The 23438-nt window shown below is 43.6% G+C and overlaps 1 protein-coding gene across 1 annotated transcript; it reads right to left on the reverse strand.

The window, feature by feature from the left end:
- Nucleotides 1-13931: 13931 nt before the first annotated feature.
- On the reverse strand, nt 13932-17010 carry NHLRC1 (NHL repeat containing E3 ubiquitin protein ligase 1). The gene has a single exon (XM_071804609.1). It carries the CDS (start codon nt 16993-16995, stop codon nt 15832-15834), a length of 1164 nt encoding a protein of 387 aa, XP_071660710.1. The 5' UTR covers nt 16996-17010; the 3' UTR covers nt 13932-15831.
- Nucleotides 17011-23438: the final 6428 nt, after the last annotated feature.

A 23438-nucleotide genomic window follows, 5' to 3' on the forward strand; every position in this document is an offset into this window, starting at 1 on the left:
ATAGAGCCCGGCATCTTGAGAACATTGGCAACAGCAGCTGGCTCACGTGGATTTCTTGCCTGTGGAAGAAGGCAAAAGGAATGAAGTTCGTTATGAAATGCATTGTAAACATGTGGCTCCATGAGTAAAGAAAAGAATGATGCTGAAATGAGACATCCTACTTATGACTGTAGACTCTAAGAACCCAGATCAAAGTAGGCACTGGCTCAAGATAAGGCATGAAGAAGGCTGCACAGAAAGGGAGTTCTTCAGTGAAACTTGGACACTATTGGGAAAGAGAAGACAGCCAACAGATTCTTCACTATGAGGGTGGGGAGGCACTGGAACAGGCTGCCCAGATAAGCTGTGGATGCCCCATCCCTGGAAGTGTGCAAGGCCAGGTTGGATGGGGCTTTGAGCAATCTGATCTAGTGGAAGGTGTCCCTGCCCACGTAAGAGGACTTGAAACCAGACAATGCTTGAAATTCCTTCCAACCCAAACCATTCTATGGTTCTGTGATTCTGTGGAAGAGAAAATATTCCATCTTGATTTTCCACCTCTTAGTGGAAAAACTACATCATTGCAAGACGAAATAAAAACAATTATATTAGCTGAAGAGAATCTAAAGGGAGTCTGTATCAGATTGACTCTGATTCTGCCTGTGGGAAGAGTTTGAGAATAAATTTTCACTAATGTCTGTAACAGGCTTATGAATTATATTCTGCCATTTGCAGGTACGGAAAGCCAGCTATGCAAAAGCATTTGAAAAGGGAGATGTGACCTAGTTTGTTCTAAAACAAACCATAGCTGTTCTCTTCTTGTGAAATCATGCTTTTTTCTTAGTGTTAGGTAATTGGGAAAAAGGATTTTTGCTCTCTCATTCACATCAATGTACCCTGAAAAACAACTGCCAACGTGCTGGTTCCACCGAGTTTTTCTGTCCTCTTGAGGAAGGGTTTTTGGGAACATCTGTACCACGACCTGACAAGATCTATTAGGCAGCACACATGTAGGAGATATAATTCTGTTCTCCCTTAAACCTTTGACATTATGGCAGAATAGGAAGGAAGTTACGTCATGGGACCCAATGAGATCATTAGGTAGCACAAAGAGCAATCTGTGAAGGACCATGAGAAGTGGGTGTAATTCAGGCCAATGAGATGTTTCTCTTCTGGCATTGTATTTCCCCATTGAACACAGCTGCCATATGGAACCCTTTACATTTCTGCCTTTGCTACTGGTAACAACCATGGATGAATGTCTCTCACCTGTCAGCATTTGTTAGTTTAATCAGTTTACATGCCCCGAGGGAACTGGCAAGGGATACTGATGGGTCATTCACCCTTCAGCATTATCTGCCAGCTATCCCAGACATGCTGACGGATGGATGGATGGATGTGAGATAACAGATGAGAAATGACAGCTTACTGCTTCGGCAATGAAAAAACATGAGAGCCGGAGAAAGTGGAGACCGATGGCAGGTTAGGGGAACAGGGATGGGAACAACAAGGACAAAACCATTTGAAGCCATCCCTCCCTGATTTCCTTTTCCTGTCCTTGCTTTTCTCCAACCCCTGTTTTGTTCTGGTTCTGCACCACTGCAGTCAAGAGGAATTTTGCAGCATTACCAGAGCCAGAATTGAATCTTTGTCTCTTGCTTTCCATCTGTTTAATTTTTGTTTCTCTCTTTCAGCATTTCCACACATTTGTCCATCGATCCACAGTTGCATATTTGCTTTATGCAAAGAGCATAAAGAAAATATCACTCCTTTATTCTGGTGGGAAGTTCCAGCTGCTCCCTACCTTCCCAAGGCACAAGACAGATAACGTGACTTGACATGAAGGCATGCCCATGTCTTCCCATATATTCTGAGCAGGAGGCTCAGTTGCTCTACTTCATGACATGGAAAAAGGGCAGCAATGCTGTGCACCCGGAGTCGATGCCTGAAGCCCTGCCAGTAGGGCAGAGTGTTCCACTGACCTCCTTTCTTCACTGAAGGGCAGGGACAAATATGCAAGAATATGCATCTTGTCAGCAGCGTCCCCAGCGCATATCTTGCTGTGCCTGACTGGTGCACGCTGTCACTGACACATCTAACTTCATCTCATGTCACAGGAGCTGAAGAGGAGGAGCTGGCAGCACAGAGAGCATAGGAGGCAGAGCAGTGTTTTTCTTTCAGTGTTGAAAGTGTCAAAAAGAAAGACAAAGTGTTTGATTTTACAGCACCCAAGGTCCAAAAGATGCTTACAATGAAGGTTTTCAGTACCAAATTTAACCCAAGGCATGTAAGAGTGACCAAAATTAAGGGGTTTTTTTGTGTTTCCAAATTTTTACTAAGCATTTTTTAAAATTAAAATTCACAGAGAAGACAAACCTTTATTTTCAACCCAAACACTATACAGCATCATCCATTCTGGAAAAATAAGAGGTAATATGAACAAACAATATATACTGAAACCAACAGACATTTTTAAGGTTAATAAGCTAATATATTACACTTTCATTAGGAAAAAGCATAGGAAGAAATCATAGTTCTAACAAAGTAATTGATAAACCTTCAATTGATGTTGGTGAAAAAGAAGAATGAATAATGATTTGGGGTTTTTTTTAAATAGCATTTAGAAAGAGGCCTGGACATTCTAGAAGGGAGAAATATTCATATTGGAAGGGTGGGATAAAATACAACCTTTTATCTGTGACAGGGCAGAAATGAGTGTCATGCTATGCACATGAACTTCTATTGTTCATTGACTAAACACAGACATTTAGCAAGCAGCTAGGGAAGCAAGTGCCTGCCCATAATTGTACACTGGGAACCAAATTTCTGTCTCCCACACATCACTAGGCTTTGCAAGTAACCTGACCAGACAGGTGTGTTGAATTCACAACACAGTACATGAGGGCAGGATTTTACCCAGCGCCCTCAGCTAGGTTTTCAGGCTGCTTTTCCATTTCCTTTTTGCTCCAAATTCAAGCTGGACATTAGTCAGGCTGGATGTTTGCCACCTCTGTCTTACCAGAGATCTGTTTTGACTGTCTCTTAAGCTGCACTGGAGGCATGAAAATCATCTTCTATGTCCAGCATATTTATGGCAACACTCAGGGCCCAGAAAGGGGCCGTGGTGACAGATACTCTTCTGACACTCAGCAAGAAGTCATTTTAATTGCCAGTGTTAGGAAAAAATGCAGAATATATGCACCTAAACATTATCCTGCCTGAGAGATGCTGCTCAAAGCTACATGAGATGGCTGCCTGTTGCATATTTAGATTCCTGCGCAGTATATTGCTTTTAACAGGCCCTGCAGTTTAAACTTACCTCAGCTCTGAACAGAGTTGGCTTACAGGCTCTTCCAGTGCTGAATGGACTGACTTTGTTCTTACAGGCTAATTTACCGATGTTTTAAATGACCTGTTTGGCTTTACCTGGATGGGGTCCTAACCCCTGCTAGGACCCTATCTCTGCCTCCACACCCACCCTGGGTGTCTGAGAGAAGATCACACTCTGGGATCAGAAGTGAACAATTACAGCTAATGTCCTTGAGGCAGGTGTCGTTACATCTCCATCAAGCTGAAATGTTCCTTGCTGTAGGGGGAAAAATACAGAATCATAGAATCAATCATATCAATCATCTAGGTTGGAAAAGACCTTTGAGTCCAACCACAATATCAAATGCAATTTCACTGATCAGATCAGACGTTTGATCCCTGCCTCTGATACAATATTGCAATAGTCTTTAAAACAATTCATCCCAATATTCAGCCCAGTGGATAAGACTAAGCCATCTGTGGGAGGAGCTGGTCAATTTTAATTACTTTTAACTACATGACTATTCACCTTCGCTCCACTCACTGTAGAACAAGGGGCAGGGAGCTCTCTTCCCCATCTCCTATCACTTACCAGGAAAAAATAGTTTCAAATTACTGTGGAAACGTTAATGGTCTTTGCTACCTACAAATGAAAAGTCATATTAATAGAAATAAATGAGCTTAGATGCAGACTAATGCACCTATAGCCAAGAAACTGATGAGAAGCAAAAAAGGAGAAAAAAGTAGCAAGAATAATTCTTGATATTGCTCAGGTACAATTCCCTACACTTTGGAAGTCTGATTGAAGATTTTACTGAATCCAAAGTGAACCTCTCTGTCATCTCAGGAGGCATTTGGTTTATGGCAGGGAATTTAACGTCCCTGCAATCCTAAACTCAGACATGGGCAGTAGTTCTGTCCTCCGATAGCTAGTTGGGTGCTATGCAGCTCAAATTCCTTAGCTGTCAGGGAAATAATGGGTAGATGGATTTGTTTACATTTTTGTTGCTATTGATGTTAATTATGTGTATGCCATCCCTTTTTCACCTCAGGAAACACCCCAGCCCCAACTCAAATACCTACCTAAATTTGCTTATACTGGGGAGAGCAGGGCTGTGGATATTCAGCCCGGATTCACGATCAAGTGATACCATAATGAAAACATACATAGTTGGGACTGTTATACTTGAATTATTTCCTGCAGTGAAAGAGGAGGTATGGGTGACATTTTAAAAAGCATTGTTGAGACTCCACCAGGAAAACTCAGTACAGTATTTAGGGAAGAGGAGTTCAAACTGGAAGAGACCCACAAAAGGGTTACTGGGAGGACTGGGGAGTGGTGAATATTATCAAACAACAGCAGACTAGAAAAGTTTGGTTTGTTTAGTCTGGCAAAATGAAGACTGAGAGGAGATTTGGCTGTTTATGCTTCCTTTCAGGCCAGTTAAAAGCATGGTGCTACTCAAGTTCAAGGAAAACACTAGCGCAAGAACAAATGGGCGTAAACTGTCTTTCATGCAACCCTTTTATTCTGGGCTGCGTTAGGAGGACAGCTGCCAGCAGGTCAAGGGAGGGGATCCTTCCTCTCTGCTCAGCACTGGTGAGGCTCCATCTGGAGTGCTGGGTTCAGTTCTGGGCTGCCCAGCAGAAGACAGAGATGAACTTACAGGAGTGAGACCAGCGCAGGGCCACAAAGATGGTTAAAGGACTAGAGCATCTCTCCTATGAAGAAAGGCTGAGAGAGCTGAGGCTGTTCAGCCCAGAGAAGAGAAGGTTCGGGGAAGATCTTATCAATCTGTTTGAAAAACGTGAAGGGAGGGTCCAAAGAATCTGTAGCCAAGCTCCTTTTCAGGGGTGTCCACTGACAGGACCAGAGGTAACGGGTACAAATTGGAACACAGGAGGTTCTCTCTGAACTTCAGGAAACACTTTTTGACTGTGAGGGTGACTGAGCACTGGCACAGGTTGCCCAGAGAGGTTGTGGACTCTCCCTCCTTGGAGATATTCAAAAGCCATCAGGACATGGTCCTGGGCAGCCTGCTCTAAGTGGCCCAGCTTGAGCAGTGGGGTTGGATGAGGAGACCTCCAGATGTCCTTGCCAGCCTCAGCTCTTATGTGATTCTGTCTTGGAACACACTCAAGCTGGAAATAAGTTGACTTCTACCCCCAGAGGAATGAACAGTCTCCTACACAGAAGACCAGAGGACTAAACCTAGCTAATTTTAAGAGTGAGCTTGATTGTATTAGAAGCCATGACAGCAGGGAACCTGTCCTGCTGACCCTACCAGACACAGGCTCCTATATAGTCTTTAAACATCATGGTGATAACAGTTTATGGTAGTGGCAAGGGAATAAAAGGAAAGAGTTTTGTACTGTTAAAAAAGTAAGAGCACAAGGTCCCAAAGGAATTGACATCACCTGCCTCTGGTTAATATGCAGTTATGAAAAGGGATTGATGTTAAATTAGTAGAGATATATAATTTTTTTCCTTTTTTTTCTTCTCTTTTCCTGCTATATATTAGTAGAAATCAGATGCTTCTCCTAAGAAACAACAAACTGCCACAGCTAGTTTGTAATGTTATTTACAATTTAAATCAGCAGGCAGGCCCCAGTGAACTGAAGAAAAGGACAACCCTCCCATTATTTCCCCTACCCAGAAAGCTCTTGCCCCTCTTCATCTTTATGATAAGGAATGTCTGGTATGCAAGCGTCACTCCAGCACATCCCTGTGGTTCTCTTGTGACTTCGAGTCCCAAATTGAGACTAAGGGCACTTGTGAGCAGGAAAGCCAGCTCAGGAATGCTGTCCAGAGCATCACTAACTATTATGCATTTGCTAAGTGTAGGTGTGTGCCGTACCACAGGTAAAAATAGTGAGTCTGCAGCCTCCACGTCTCTTCAGTCAGCAACTGGATACTACAGACAGTCTGTCTGACATACAGCAATGCTCAGACTCTGTTTTCAGAGGTGTGCTTTTTTTCTCAGTAGGGATGAATGGGAAAGCTGTAAATATAAAAGAGGCTGGTTAGTGGCAGCAGCCTCTTGAAACACACGTGCAGCATTCTTAATAACCTTTTTGCACCCAGTCACAGTCCCCTTGTTGGTTTATTTTCTGCTTTCAGAGAGAAGCTGAACTTTGCTGGCTACCCTGTGTGAAACTTGGAACCTGGGCTCTGCCCTTGGGAGGACAAGAAGGGTAGGGAGGGAGGAGTGCATCCACCAAGCTTGCTTATTAAATAAGCTGAGCTAGTAACCATGCTGGCCAAGCCAAAATTTCTCCTTACGCAATTACTTTTTACTGATGCCTGCAAATATGTGCTCCAGCCAAACATGCGTTATCTTTCTAAAGTAGGAGTAATTACATTTATACAGTCCTAAAATTACATTCGGTCCTTTGAAGGCAACCGCCAGGCTGATGTGGCCCCCAGTGAAAATGAGTTTGACACCCCTGGTCTAAAGTTTGGAGAAGAAAATAAGCTCTTGCTTGAAATAGATTAGAAAGAAGAACAGTATGCACTAGGAGGTCAGGATGTGAGGAAGATGAGTGAGGCAAAGCCTTGAGAGAGAAGGTGGAATTGCATTTCTTAAATTGTATGGAAGTCAGCTCAGCACAGATCTTGGGTCTATCTGCTCTCTGTTGAAGTCAACAGGAAGATTCACATGAAGTTCAACAGGTTTCATCAGTTCCCGTGTAAGGTGGAAACAAGTGCTAAAGGTGCTAATTAAGCTGCATAACAAGACTTGAGATCTTTTATTTAGAAAACAAAACACCCAATCACTCCTCCTCCCAGTTCTCCCCAGTGTGACGCAAACATACGAAATATAATCATCTCCTATCAACAACAAAAAAATTATCAGGAGCAGATCATACTCTCATTTTCAGATTGAAGACTGTCAAATAGTGCAACCACTGGGTGTCCTTTGTTGTCGTGTCACTTCAAATTTCATCGTCTTTGATTCAGGGCAAGAAGGCTTGCTCTTCACAGGTGAAAACACTTAGAGGAACAGCCAGCCTGTGCAGGCTTCCAAGCTTCTTGTAGTTTGTCTACACCAGCATGTGGTAGGAAACTCAGACCAGTAATAGGAGTCAGTGACTTCTGATGTAGTGTTTCCCACAGTCACTATTACAAATGGAGCTACAGGAGGGGAGCGGGGGTAGGAGGGTTCCTAAAACTGTTGGTCCACACACAGTTTATATTGTACAGTCCTTCACCCTTTTTCTCTGCTGTAATAAAGCTTGCAAACCTGTCTCCCAAACGCATTCCCTGAATGGCTTAAGTCACTTCCTGCCATTCATATTGTGATCTGAGGCTTCCTCCTTTTAATCTCACAGATTAAAAGATGAAAGATGAAAGGCTATTTTAGAAAAGAAACACGGCAAAATAAAACACGGACAGAAACTCTAGGGGAATTAATCTTTCTTCTGAAATCAAAACGGTGTGAACACACAGATGCACTACACAGTTTGACTGAACAACAGTTCTGGGAAGAGCAGGTGAGGATTTTGAAAAAGGCACAAATAGGTACAACATGGTTGAATTTTGGAAATCAAAAATTTAGGCTTATTGTCAATAAAATTGATTTGATATTCAAGTTTAACACAAGCAAAAGGCTGAAAGTCCCTCACTCAGTACAGATGTTTTAAGAAAATTCATGGGTTTTATTTCTCCAGTAAGAGAGAGAAAAGAAAAACAAGATTAACTTATGCTTTCAAGGTATACTTTTTCTAAGATGCTGGGTTTGGTTTTTATCTCAGTAACACTGACACAGTGGAAATATGGGAAGAATAATATCAGCTGCATTTTAATGATAACACCATCCAAATACTGAAGAGCTTTATGAATATCACAAAATAAATGATAAATAGACACATAGTTCTAATCCTAGACCTGGGACAACTTCAATGTCACTTTGCCATACTAGGGAAAAAACAGTGCTCTTTTCACTTGGTCTTTAAAGGCCGGCATTCCTCCATCTGAAATCAAACAAAAAGTGGCTAGCTACCCTGCAACCTTAGAAATCTTTTCACATAATTTTCTTGAGACCTAAAACCTCCAATGTCATCTCTACTATAGTGAAAATGCTGCAACTCTCCTAACCTGCTGTCTAAGACAAGTAACCTCCTCCTCAGGGTCTGCAAGAGCATTTCAGGTGTAAGGTCTCCACTGATGCCAGTCCAGAGTGAGTCTTGCTCCAGATTGCTGGTTACTGAAGCAACCGCGCGTCTCAAAAGCGGGGTGTGGTACCGATCCACTTAGTCTGATGGACTGTTAGGAACCAGGCAAGTGTTCAGTATGTTACGAAGGAATAAATGAGACATGCTACACCATTACATTAAGTTTGTTCCACAAAAGATTTCTGATGTTAAAAGTCATAATTAGTTATCATATATTCTAAACATCTACAGGGCTTTCAGCACGTAAAAAAAACAAAGCAGCATTCCCAGAAATTGTCATAATGAAGGCTGTTGCAAAGGCTCCTCCGGGGCAAACCTCTGCACTAGCCTGAATCTCCCTGACTTCAAGCCCAGTCCTGCAGCGTTTATTTATGTGGACAATTCCATTTGCAGTACTCATGACTGCACAGATAAACTATTCATGACAGAGCAAGCCTCAACTCAAACAAGTCACTTTAAGAAATAATAAGAATAGAAAAAGACTAATACATATATTTGAAATACTTCTGGCTCCATAATATCATGCTGTAAGTTGAGAGGAAGCTGGTGCAGAACTCACTGAAGAGCCCCGTTTCCTACCTAATTAAGGACAATGACAAATAAAGGAGCCAGGCACGTCCTTTTCATATGAAAATTATTATACATTTTTAATACTTAATCTGACTCTTTTTGAGAGATTTCTTATAAAGCATATCTTTAATGACTTTACATTTCTTCTCACATTAGCTCCTTAGTCTGCAACAGTAAAAGGCACAATTGTTCCCTGTTTCTTACTTTCAATACAGGTCAGTAGTTACTGAATACTGATTTGATACTGGTTAAATTCCATAGTCCGTATTATCCAGGATATCATGCTGGGTGAGCGTTAATACTTTCCTTCAGGTTTTATCTTTTATCTATTTATGTTTGGAACAAAGAACAGTAAATGAGTTACTTCCTGTGAAAATGTAGGTGTGATCATTCTTTCAAGATCATCTTCTTTGTATTAGCAGTTTTAAAAGCAAGCTTTCATAAAGGACATCTTCTCTTTTTGCCTTTTTTTTTACATCTTCACAGTTTTCTCAAAATAAATTCTTTCATTTCCCAGCTATAATTTGCTCTAACACTATATCCTTCTTAAAATTGCCTAGCCTTTATTCATTACGAAGCATATAACTATATTTAGAGTATTCTAAATGGTTTACAGAATCTTCTATCTAGCAATATTTTGCTGATTTAAAAACCAACATATGCAATGTAGGCAGGATTTGTTCTCACCTCAACTCACTGCCCATATAGTTCTAACCTACAAAAAAGACCAAAAATTGCCTAAAGAGGGATCTTTAGAAAAATATTATATATGTATTTATTAAATTATAGGGAGCATACTTCCCTAAAATGCTTAGTTTTCTCCAAATCTTAATTTCCCACATATTTTTGATACAGATACAGATACAGAGCTGAAAGTGATAGCTCTCCTAAGGATTACCATCTGAAAAGTGCCTAATTGTGTCTGGGAAATTTGTTCAAATGTAGGTTATTCCCCTGCCAGGTCAATAATAATCAAGAGGCAACGGCCCTTATAATCTTGTCCATTTTCCAGGCTAAAATGCTTCACCTCTTAAGAATGCATGGGAGTGCTCTGTGGTCTGCCTTGGTGGAATTCACCCCCTGCTTAAGCCACAGACACCTTTCATTTTTTTTCTCCTTTTCAGTGTCAATCTCTCCTCCTCCTTTCTATCCTCAACATGAAATAAGCAACTTGATCACTGCTGTGAGGTTTCACAGCAGTACATCTCCTTCCAGAGCATTTCAAAACTCTGAAACCACGCACCTTCATGGAGCACACTGGAAGCAATTATCTAGGAATACACTGTGGTTCAGAAAAGTATTAATTTCCACGGTTTGTAGGACACACCAAAGGAATTAGCAACAACAAGGTCATAAGGAAAATGTTAAAACTTATTCCAAAATCAGGAAGGCAACTCCCAGACAAGAGGATAATTAAACACAGACACTCCCTGCTTTATTAAGGCACCAACCGTGTAATGGGAAGTCTGAGATCTAGTCTTAAATCTGCCAAAGACTTCTCTTGATTGTCAACTCTCCAGCCTGCAGCTGCAGGGCCAGAACATTTATATTGTGTTTGCCTCAAAGAGAGGCTGGAGCGCCAAGTTCAAAAATATCTGCAAATCTCTTGGAAAGCCGTGGTGAGAAAAAGGCATAAGTGCACTGCATTGTCTGAGAATCTCTCCAGTGTTAGACAGCTTTGAAGCTGTCCAGGAGAATCAGATAGGTCATACTACAGAAGCACTCTAGGGAAAGCCTGTATGGTTAGGTAACAAAAATCAAACATAAACATGTTATTATTAGCACATTTAGTTGAGATAATGAAGTTGGAAATGTAATGTGGAATGGAGGCACGGTCAATGTCCACTTCAAGGAAGACAGAACTGGTAAATATTCCTCCCTCCTGGACTGATGTATGACCTGCAGCACCACATGGCAAAGGGAAAAATGCTGGGTGCCTCTTTGGTTTAATGCATTTCAAGTTTAAAGATTTCCATGTTCTGCACATTTGTGATTTTTATATGCAGGTAATGATAATTGCCCATCACATTCAGTAGCAGAAAGGGTTTGCTGAAGAGAAATCAAGTAGACAGACAGTTCATGTTCTCAGCTCATCTCCAGTGGGGCTGAGCCAACCTTCTGCCTGGCAATGGCTGAGCATTGCATGGACAGGCAGACCAATACTGTATTTCAGGTCTGCCTGGCCTGTTCCTCTTTCCAGTCAGTGACTGCATATGTGACGTGATTAATTTTGAAATCTTTAGGCAATTTTGAACTCTGTATGTGCTTATTTCCAATGGTAATCCCTACTTTGTTTCCAGAGCCTCGTTTATGCCTTCCTGCTGGCTCCGCAGCCTTCCCATCAAGTTAAACAAAGTAGACAAGCTTGGGAAAAAGCCCCCATATTGCTGGGGGCTATACATTCCACCTGGAAGATCCTCTGTTCGGATGGAAGCACTTTTGGACACAGCTGGCCAAACCAAGAGAGCCTGCTGTATCAGATGAGCCAGCGACTCAAACAGCAATTGCTGGGGCTGGGGATGGACAGGGCTGATCAAGAAATGGCATGACAGGTCTGACAAGAAGGTTACAAAAGGCATTTCCCACCAGAATTTTCTAGACTAGGACAGTGGATTCTATATAGAGGCTTCTGGTGTACTTGTAGGGGAACTGAAGGCAACAAGGGGAGAAAATACTACTATCAGTGAATTTAAACTGTCTCCACTGAGGATAGGCCTTGGGCACTTGCTGCTTTTCAAAGAATCTGTCACTTCTCCCAAGATGTCTGAATGAAGTGTGAGGTCTAGAACTCATTTTGCAAAATCTGTACATTTTTGCTTTAGTTATATTATAGTCCTGTGGAGGTAGGCTGTGTCTCACAGGTGACTTGTAAACTATAAGAAAGGGTCTCCGAGAAGAGTCAGAAAAAAACCCCAAACATTGGAGAGAAAGAAATGAAGGCAAATTCCTCCTGTGCAGGGTGCAACAGTACCATAACCCATTTAGGGAGAAAGCTTCTTTTTTACCTCTGTAAACCTTTGCAGAAAGGAAAGTTTGCCTGTATTCAAGGCCATAATTTTGATAGACCCTGCTGTATAAAACTCTCAGTGTTCTGGGGGCTGGACATTACAGGAGGTTCCCTCTTCACCTGAAATCAGTCCATATTAAAAAAAATGCTATGATGGTGTTAAGTCTGTGCTTTGTAAAAATATAAAAATCAAACTGACATGTACAGCAATGTGGCTGGAGGCAATAGACAGATGGTCAAAAGGACAACAGCCAAAATTTAGGAATTTTTACCTTTTTTCTCCCTGTATTTCTTTATTCTTTTTATTCACCAATGTGAAAAAATGATCATATTATTTATCTAAAATTATTGTGTTCACAAGCAAAACAAAAGAATACATACGTGATGGGACACAATTTCAATACACATTTCTGAAACTCCCCTGCTCCCCATATTCCTAAACACTGTAAACATACCCTGGTATATTTATATGCTAGGATAGCAACCAGAGATCAGTGTTTAAAAATAAACCAAATATGAATTACAGTGTGTGTGTGCAAAACAGACATAAAGTAGGGGCTGAAGAGATTACATTAGGGAAATATTGCCCATTATATTTGTTTGGGTTACATCCAAGTTGTCAAAGCATGAGGTACAGAGGGTTACGCAAAGTTTAGTTTAGGTTCTTTTTTCTAAATAAATGCAATGGTAATTGCAATGGTAATTATCACTGAAGTGACTAGTCCCAAGTTACATTCTAGATGAAATTGCCAGCACTTTTTTCTGAGGGTGAGCACGCAACTAGCTGCCCTCATTTTGAGCACCCCTAAGCCCCAAAAACGTCACCTACCTAATTAATGATACCTCTTCAAGTATGGGCCCTTCATCCTTTGCCATCCCACTCTCAGAACCCAAGGTTTTGTTCTGTTGAGATCTGTGACTAAATTGCAAGATTTGCAGATGAACAGATGCAGTATATGTCTCATGGGCCTTTGAAAAGCAGATGGTATTAAGGTATCACCCTGAAGGCAACAGATAACTACAGTAGCTATAGGGGAAATGTGCATATATGCATAAAGGAAGAGGCAAGAGTAAGCAAAAACGTCAAAAGCTTTTTAGTTTGTTACCTGCATATTGGTGGATCTCTCTCCTCTTATCTCTTAAATTCTCTTGTATGACCCAATAAAGGTTTCAGGTTTACTGCTGCATTTTCCCTTATATGCTGAAGAACTCAGAATTTTTAAGACATGGTTTTATACAGTTCTTTAAGGTTTCTTAATTTAGGCGCCTGCATCAAATGAATTAAGACAGCATGCAATGATTTCTTTGATGCACCAACCTTTATAGCAAAAGGAAAACAGCTATATCATTCTTAGAAAAAGTCTACATTTGCCTTCAGTTGGTCAGTAAAGCAGAGACTGCAGGAGATAGCACAAAGCAAACTAGGTAGAATAAAGACACAAAGTTTATTTTGCTTATAAACCCAAACATCAAGTGATTTCTAGTCATATACCACAGGAGACAGGAGCAGAATGGGCAACAATGGGAGTTTTTGTGGATTTTAAAACAGCATGAGTCATATATTTAAAAATCAGCATTTCAGCTGCTGGAAAGTTGCCTACGTGGCAGCAGAGGCTAGGAAATTTGCCCATCCATGAGCTCAGTAGGAAAAACAAGCTCCTGGTGCACACAAAGATTTGAGGAGATGAAAGCTCACAGCTCAGAGGAAAGGTCCAGGTCCCATAAATGCCATTGCGATAAACTATTAATTATGTATCAATCCAGCATCCACGGTATTGCATGTGTTTTGAAACACAACAGTTCCCCAAAGGAAGTGTTATCTAATTGTTTTTATATCCCTACAGACCAATGTCTCCTTTGCATCTGGAGGAGAGTACATAATCCAGGGGGCTGCTTCTCTGAGTAAATTTCTTCCTCGACCCCTCAAGAGGGCTCCTGCTCAGGGCCATACACCTCCTACTGCAGAATAGCCAAGGGGTATTTCTGGTACCACCAAAGGCACTTACTGTGTGGCCTGGCAGAAGAGAAGGCTGGAAAAGACCAAATGTGCAGGTCCATATGGTTTTTGATAGCAACAAATGACCTTACAACAACTTTAGCAAGATATCTCCAAATAAAAAAAAGAAACCACCTGTAGGACAATTGCAAGAGAGTTACTGGATTGCAACAGATAAACCCATGATAAAAAGATATGAATTTTCACTAAATTATTCAATATAGGAGTAAACAAGTCACACTTTATTGGCAGGTCACTGTTCAATTAACCTTTACAAATAGCTGCATTTAATAGATTTGTTTTGTTTATATAAATGTTAGCATAAGACAGATTAAAACATCATCTGAATTAGAGGGCTAAACTGCTCCGGTTTACAGTATTTACTGGTGCAGCAGTACGTGCAGTTATTAAATTCCCTAAAGTCAGACCAAAAGCCAGATTAAAAAATTACTGACAGAAAGATTGTCTGCGAATTTCAAATATTCATTATTTCAGGTCTAAATGAAAGAAATGACCTCAAAAGTTTTATGTCATTTTAACCTACTCATCTCTACTCCCAGAGAGCATTTGCACCTAATTTCCTTTTAATGCTGAACCTCCTAAGTAATCACTTAAGGAGCAGGTAAAAGCCTAAAAATGCAGCAGTGACTTCTAGTGGAGGTGGTTAAATCCTTCTGAAAATTATTCAGATATACTAGTGCAATAAGGCAACAGAACTCATGTCCACAGTGAAACTATTTCCAAGGAAATACAAACTGGAGTAAACCTGCTGTGTATTCACAACCAACAAAACCTCATTTGGAAGCTAGGAAAAAAATGAACCTTATGTCCCCCTTTCTCTACTACTCACCAACATTGCAATTTTCAGTTAAATGTTGGATTTTGAGGCTCAAAAGTACCATATTAATGACTAAACTGAGAAAGGCAGTACTGGAAACCTCCCAAGCGCAGCTGCATTAGCAGCACAGCCAACTCCATTTTATATTTGCAGAAGTATTTGTGGTCTGAACAGAAACACTTCACGGGCTTTTAGGGAAAGCTGCCCACGCTGCTAACCACACACCAAGTTATCTCTAGATGAAAACACAGACTTGTGCGTTATAGAGGAAGATCAAGAGCTCCGGTATAACTCTAATAAAGGTGGGAACAAACTAGTACAGAGAAGAGCGCTCCCAGAAGTGCATTTCCCCAGTATGGAAAAAAATAGGCTTTGAGCACCGACTCACTTCACATTAGCTCACTAACCAGTGGTAGCTCCTCCATTGCAATGATCTTAGCTGGATTCGGGCGACCTTGAACTGAAGCTTCTGTTTCTCCTATAGTTTTGTCAAGCCAGCCTCCTTTCTCGTGCAGAAATCCTGGAAACAGAAACCACTCTGTCACTCTAATAAGCATATCTATGCTTCATGAACAATAATGAAAACTATGTGCTGGGAAAGGTAAACAAACAATGCATCACTTCCTTGCCCAGGTGCCAGTCTTTGATTATTCCATTCCAAATGTCATTGTTATTACTCATCAAAAAGTACCAAAAACATTTGGTTGTCAAGGAATGAAATAGTTTTTAAATGCCAAATTAATGCTGGCTACAGCCTGCAACTGCCAGGTCTTTTCTTGTGGATAGGCAAAAGACTCAATGTAAGTTTTGCACTAAGCACAGCGTGTTGGCCAAAGATGGCAATTTCACTTAAAGCCCAGAAAACGCCTCCTCTCTAGACACCTACCAACACCAGAACTTTGCTTGCTTTATAGCCAAAAGCAGGTTGTACCCATAGCAGTGAGCACCTAAACCTGTTCACGTGGAGCTATATATTTTTATTGAATGATCACCACTGTCTAAAACAACGAGGGAATTGTTTGCCGTATAAGTCAGCCCTACAGGATATGAAAGCCCGTGACTAATTAGAGGATTAAAGATGGGAAACTCCTCAGGTTTCCCTAAGCATATTACAGCCTGGCTACAGACATCTGTTACTATAACACGACCCTCTTTGTCAAAGGCCACAGCTGTAGTATGTATTTTGGAGGGGGAAACGAGGTTCAGACCGAAGCTGTCCATCTGGCCAACAAGATCCATCTCTGCACTGAATATCTTCACTCGGGTGCTGCTGCTGTTCGGTCCTTGAGCTTTCAGGTGCTCTATCACTGCGACAGCACCCAAGGTCTGGGAGACTGCAACCCCTCTGGGGCTGGTGAGCCGAGACTGGATCATCTGACACTTCTTTAATTTCCCATTCCTGAAGTCGGCCGTCAGGCGGTACAGAGCTCCTGCCTCCGAGTCGGTCAGGATCACTTCGCCCTCGGGGGTGGCATCCAAACCCCAAGGCAAACAGAAACCTTCCCGGACAGCCAGGACCCCCCTTCCATCAAAATCAAAGGCCTTCACTGCGCGGTCCCCGCCATCGGTGACCACCACGTGCCCGTCCGACGTCACCGTCACATCAAGCGGGTACTTGATGTCGTTGCCCGCGTCCCCCCGTTCCCCGAACCGCTGCAGGCAGGTTCCGCTCGGCCCAAAGACTTGGATCCTCTTCTTGCCGTCGTGTGCCACCACCAGGCGTCCCGACCTCCGGCAGGCGGCCACCCCTGTGGGGTTGACCAGCGACCCCCAGCCTCCCAGCGACAGCCGGAGCCCCAGGCCCGCGGGGCCCGGCCCGGCCGCCTCTCCGCCGCCGCTCCTCCCCAAGGCCGAGGGGACGCTGTCGCCGGCGGGGCCCAGGACCTCCAGCAGCTGCAACAGCGGGAGGCAGTCGCTGGTCTCGGCGGAGCCGCAGGCCCGCCGGCAGAAGGGACACTCCACCCGCCGGCGTTCGGGGCCGCTCAGAGCGCCCACGCAGCCCCGGCAGAGGACGTGCCCGCAGGGCAGGTTCCGTGGCCGCCGCTCGCCGCCGGGGCCGTACCGCTCGAAGCACACCCGGCACTCCAGCAGGCTCAGCTCCGCCTCGTCCTCCGCCGCCATCCCCGCCGCGGCGAGGCGGGGCCGGCGCTGGCCGAGGCGGCCCGGGGGCGGAGCGGCGGGGCCGGCGGGCCGCCCTCCCCGGTTCTTTCGAAAATTGCAGCTTGCGCTGGCCCGCTGGCTGCATGCTTTCTTCTGCCAGCCTGGCCTGCAACACTCGGAAGAACCCCACGGCTTCTACTCTTCACAGAATCACAGAACGATTGGGGTTGAAAGGGACCTCTGAAGATCATCTAGTCTAACCCACCTGCTAAAGCAGGTTCACCCAGAGCAGATCACAGAGAACATATTGAGGCGGGTGCGAGGGCGAAAAATCATGAACTCCACACAATCCAATATGAATTCAAGCGAAGCCATTTATTACAGAGACAAGCCTCCATATATACGAAGTTATTTCTTGATCACGCATCCACATTCCAAACACGCATTTGCTGATCGGATATTGTCCATGTTCAGGTCTTGTTATTATAGAATTACCTCACTCTCATAACAGGTGTTGTTTTTCAGCCTTCGCGCCGGCCTTGGAGTTGCTTTGTCTAGTTCAGAGATAAATCTCTATCTAACAGAAACCCATCCACACAACAACCTTAAGAAAATCCCTCAAATCTCCCACAGGCGGGTTTTGAATGTCTCCAGAGAAGGAGACTCCACAGCCTCTCTGGGCAGCCTGTTCCAGCGCTCTGGCATCCTCAAAGTAAAGAAGTTTCTCCTCATATTCAGATGGAACCTCCTGTGCTTCAGTCTGTGCCCATTGCCCCTCATCCTATCGTTGGGCACCACTGAAAGGAGTCCATTCTCTTGACACCCACCCTTTAGATATTTATCAGCATCTTCTTCTAGTCTTGGTGAATGATAATACACTACATTGCAAATGTATCCTTCCAGCCTTTTTTAAAAGGAGCTGCCAAGGGGAGAAAGCCAGGTTAAGAAAGGGTTTTGAGAGCCCCAGATTTTGTAATTGTTAAAAATTCTGGTAGTATCAAGCAAGTTCACTGATGATACAAAACTGGGAGGAGTGGTTGATACACCAGAAGACTGCGCTGCCATCCAGCGAGACCTGGACAGACTGGAGGACTGGGCAGAGAAGAACCTGATGAAGTTCAACATGGTCAAGTGTAGGGTCCTGCACCTGGGAAGAATAACCCCAGGCACCAGTACAGGTTAGGGGTGGACCTGCTGGAAAGCAGCACTACAGAGAAGGACCTGGGAGTCCTGATCAAGTTGACCATGAGCCAGCACTGTGCCCTTGTGGCCAAGAAGGCCAACAGTAACCTGGGGTGCATTAAGAAGAGTGTGACCAGCAGGTCAGGGGAGGTGATCTTCCCCCTCTACTCTGCCCTGGTGAGGCCGCATCTGGAGCACTGTGTCTAGTTCTGGGCTCCTCAGTTTAAGAAGGACAAGGAAATACCGAAGGGAGTCCAGCAGAGGGCTATGAAGATAACAAGGGGACTGGAGCATCTTTCTTATGAGGAGAGACTGAGAGAGCTGGGTCTGTTCAGCCTGGAGAAGAGAAGGCTGAGAGGGGACCTTTTTTATGCTTATGAATGTCTCAGGGTTGGGTGTCAAGAGGATGGGACCAAACTTTTTCCAGTGGTGGCCAATGATAGCATGAGGGGCAACAGGCAGAGACTGAAACATAAGACGTTCCAAATTTATTTAGGGTGCCAAAGCACTGAAACAGGCTGCCCAGAATCATTATGGAGTCTCCTTCTCTGGAGACATTCAGAACACGCCTGGACACATTCCTGTGTGATCTGCTCTGGGTGAACTTGCTTTAGCAGGTGGGTTGGACTAGATGATTTCCAGAGGTCCCTTACAACCCCAACCATTCTGTGATCCATACTGGAGTGATAGAAGACCCACGAAGGAGGGTTTGTGTTTAGATGAAAACACAGCAGCTTTGCAGGCTTTGAACCCTCACACCCTACATGCCCTGTGCCACTTTGCCTGCTCATAGCTACACTCTTGAGGAAGGGAACAGCACACTCGAGAGCAGCTGCAGGGACATTTTCTCCCCAAGCTCTCCTTTATTGTCATCTGGTTCACTTCCTTCTTCTCTTTCCTCCTCCATGATAGTTGCCCCTTGGTGGCTGCTGCCAAGCATTTTTGCCCACTCAATGCCAGCTTGTCTCTTGACTTGTAGAATCACAGAATCATTTTGGCTGGAGGAGACCCTCAAGATCATTGAGTCCAACCATAACCTAACTTGTTTAGATTGCGTGGCGACGACCTATACCACTGACTCCCTGAAGGGATTTTCATTTCTGTCCCAATTTCCTTCTCCAGCATTTTTCAATACCTTAAAAAATATATATATTAAAAAAAAAAAAAAAAAGAAAATTAGATTTGATTGGAACATCATGTTGATTTTGGCCCCAAAGACTTTGTTTCCTAGAAATAATTTGGGTCATCATCAGAACACTTCAAAGATTTCTAGCCAGTGTAGAGCTATTGCATTGCATTGTTTTTAACACAATTCTATGCATGTTCCAGTGTGTGCATTTAGTTTCTACTTCACTCAATATTTTAAAAGCAGTCTTAAACTGAAGCTTGGGAGAGAAAAAGAGCAGATCTTGGCTCCAAGGTTTGCGGACATCACTCTGAAGTTTCTGTGCATCCAAATGCTGTTAATCCTTGATAATATGATGATGCTTGTGTGATGACCACGGAAACACACAGGGGGGCAGCAATGAGGAAAGAAGAACCTTTAAAGATAGTCTGGTGTTGCTCACATCGCAAGCGAGGATAATCAATTTTCGGTATCATTCCTTACAAATGCTTGTCTAATTTATTCTTTAAAAATTCCTTTAATATTACTGCTGTTGCAAAGATTGCTACATATGCTATGTTTTTCAGGTTTTTAACTTAAGTCTCATTATTCAGTGTTATGTGCAGTGGATATACACAAAAGCTTTTCTTCATAGCTACCTTTTAGATGTTTAAAGGCACTTGTTTCTCTTCACTATTGCCTTTTCCAGGTTAAGCAACTGGTTTTCAATTTGCACTTTGAAGTTGGACTTTTGTTCCCCTTTGGACTTCCTGTAGAATCCCAGAAATTGTACTACACCCTTCTTGAAAGGCAAGACATCATCTGGAGGGTTCAACAGCTAATCTGTGCAAATACAATGCTGCAAAAATAATGCGTGGCTGTACTATCTGAAGTGTCATGTGTGATGAGGAATCACTGAGTGTTTTAATTAGTGGGAAATGGTACATAAAAACTAGGTGACAGAAACAGGACATGAGGCTGGCCTACTGTTCTTCAAGCCTGTGGTGCAGCTCTGTGGGCTTTGGATGACTAAGGGAAAGCAGGAGGCACAGGAGAAAACTGCTGCTGGATCTTAATGGAAGATGGCAAATGATTTGGAGAGAGGTTTTCAAAGTCAGAAATGCAAGTCAGGAGCCCAGTTCCAACTTGCCTGTGAAATCACTGTGTACTTCCCTTGCTTGTGTAACTTTGTGTATTGTCCAGAAGTTTTCATTTCAAAGTTAAGAAAGTTACACTTGTATGATAGGTGATGTCATGATCTCATAATAACAGGTATAATAAAAGCAGTGGAAAATGTCAGTATTCAAAACAGAGCCATGATAAATTATTAACAAACTTGTACAACTGTCGCTTACCGTGCCTTCCACATTACAGCTGTCATTAGTCATTGATGCTGTTTCCTCAGACTTTGAGCTGTAGTATCTGATTTTCGTTTCAGGGTGTGTTCTGAAGTTGCTGATGGCACTGCCTTAGTCCTTTGGCTAAAAAGTGTAGCAAATATTTTGTGGATTATCAATCTGAGCAGCATTCAAACAGCATTCTTTTCAAATCAATAAGGAAGAAAGTTGCACCAGTTCATCTCAGTTCCCTAATACCAAAGGTCTTTTTCACATCTATTGATCCTTTTGTATTTTGCTCCTTCTTTAAGGTCAGTTGATGTCTGGAGGGAACTGTCACATCTTTGAAAACTCCTTGTAGCTATGGAAAAGAGATTTGTTGACTTCCTTGGGTGATACGTAGACACTGAAGAAATGATATGCTGTTCATCCCTAAGTCAGAAATAGGAATTAGGAAGGAATGTGTTACTGGAAAATAAAATAGGACTGGGCCCCTTGAGACAGAAATATGTTGATGAAATCGTGTAGTGTTATTAACCAAGACATAGTGACTCTTTGGCCAGGAAACAAACAGATCCTGTGCTAAAATAGTGTTTGTTCCAGGTAATTCTCATCAGTCTCTCCAAGTAATGGATCTACTTTGCAAATGAGAAAAAGTGGACCTAAATAGTGAAACAATAAGGGATGGTTTTCTTCCCCCGGATCAAAACCAACACAGCAGAGCCCGTATAGTTTTGAACTCAGTAGCAGCTCCTTCACCTGCTTACTGTCATACAGAGCAGAATCTGCACTTTCTCCTTCCGTATGGCTCTTGGAAGAAACTTGGTTGCACTTGTTCACTTGTTGGAAATATTGGGATGCTGATCAAGCGCAACTGTAGCCAAATTCTTGTGGAGTCTGACCCGTCACAGAATGTGCAAGGGCTGTAGAGGTTGAAATACCGATTTTCTTCAGTGCTGTAGTAATAAGAATGCAAAACGTGTTTGAAGAGACAGTGTTTTTCTGGCTCCAAGCCAATTCTATGGATGTTCAAGAGTTTCCAAAAATCCTTCTTGCAACAACCCTCTTGTGAATTAATGAGAAAATAGGGTGGAAAAAAAATCAGCACATAAAATAGCTGTGACACACAGCACTTAAAAGTCTCCACCGGACACTCCACACAAAAGAAAAAGACCGGTGGGGTGGCACATCGGGGCCACCGGCCTGTCGGCACCGCTTGTAGCGGTGGCAGCTCAAGGAGGCTGCCCGGCTGGAGAAGAAGGGACACGGGGCGGGAAGAGTTTTTCCTCGAACTCTCTCTCGGGAGACACACAAAACGCGCGATTCCCGCTCGTTCCCGCGTTTACCGGCACACGGGGCGGGGCCGAGGAGCGACGGCTCTGCCATCCGCTCGTCGGGGCTGCTGGCTCGGTCTTTGCGGGAGGCGGTAGCGATTGCTCGGGTCTGTGTCCAGCATGGCGGCCAAGGCGAGCAGCAGCCCCTCTCAGCTGCTGCTGCCGCTCGGTAAGCGGCGCCGCGACGCTTCCGCGCTCTCCCGGTGCCCGGGCGGGGCTGCGCTGGGGCCCGGCCTGTGCCCGGCGGGCGGGCGGGCGGGGAGGACGAGGCCGCTTGCGGGCACGCGTGGGTGGCGCGCTCGGCGCCGCCGCTTGGCGGGCAGCTGGAGCGGGGGGAGCGGCTGTGCCCGCCGGGTCCGGCGGTGTCGGCCGGTGCGGGAAAATCCCGTCGAAGATGTTACAGGCTTGTGAGTATTATTTCTGCTTGTTGTTGCTGTTTCATTTTGTGTTTCCTGAGGGAAAACTTGCTGTAAGGTGTGTAAGCAAAACGTGCTTGTTTTTTTGGAATGTTTGCCGGCTGAGTAGTTTCTGCCTTGGACTGAATCCTTGGGGGTGATCTGTTCGGGGCAGCCCTGTCATAGGGTAGCAGTTGCGTGACTGATCCTTGTCATCGGGTTCCTACCTGGTAGCCTTGATTTGGCGTGGGTTGTTGTGTTGAACTTCTCCGTAGTGAGTTTGGTTTTCCATTTCCTGAAGGTCTAGGCAAAGATTAAACAAATGAGTGGACTTAAAGAGAAGTATTTATTATTTGGTCATGCCATGTTGCTCTTTGAAACCTGTTTTGATTCTTGGTGATATTCAAGAAATTGCCGCGACTCAGAGGGCAAATCTTGATGTGCTGAGCAGAAGAGTGCAATGGATCTTTTTGCTTGCCAGGTAGCTTTCTTGACTCACGTGGCCAGATGATCAAGATTCCACTGCACGCCTGAGAGAGTGAGAAAGATCCCCTCCCTCCTTAAATAATGACCATGATGCAAATGGGATGGAATACTCTTCTTGATCAGCCTGGATGTCAGTCAAGCTCTGTCCCATCTCAGCCCCCTTTCCTCAATACATCACATCTGTGGGCAGAGCAGTCAGAAGGTCCTTGGCTCTCAGACCAGAGCAATAAAAAACATCAGCTCTGTGCTGGGGTGTTAGCTCTTGTTCTCAAACTAATTCCAAATAATGACTGTGCTAGCTTTGACAAAGAAAGATTTCTGTCTCCATGAAGAAAATCATTTCACTTTTAGTCAAAACAGCACAGTTTCTTTCAGGTATGGAGCCCTCAGGGCTCTGTCAGGGCTTTCTTTTCTCCTCTGCCTTCCCTTCTCCCCTGCCCTTCCCCCTTCCCTCTCCCTTCACTCTTCCCTAAAAAACACTTTCCAGGACACAAAACACAATGGATACAAGTGTTTCTATTTTTTTTTTTTTTTTTTTTATTTTATTTTTTTAGTTTACTTCATGTTCTGTTATTTCATGTCATTTCTGTTTCTCACTCTGTTTCAGAGCCAGTGCTCACCATCC

Source organism: Patagioenas fasciata, chromosome 2, assembly GCF_037038585.1.
Source record: "Patagioenas fasciata isolate bPatFas1 chromosome 2, bPatFas1.hap1, whole genome shotgun sequence".
Taxonomy (NCBI): domain Eukaryota; kingdom Metazoa; phylum Chordata; class Aves; order Columbiformes; family Columbidae; genus Patagioenas; species Patagioenas fasciata.

Bases quoted from the DNA above. Each gene is read 5' to 3' on its own strand.
- NHLRC1 (XM_071804609.1), bottom strand. From the start codon at position 16,995: ATGGCGGCGGAGGACGAGGCGGAGCTGAGCCTGCTGGAGTGCCGGGTG.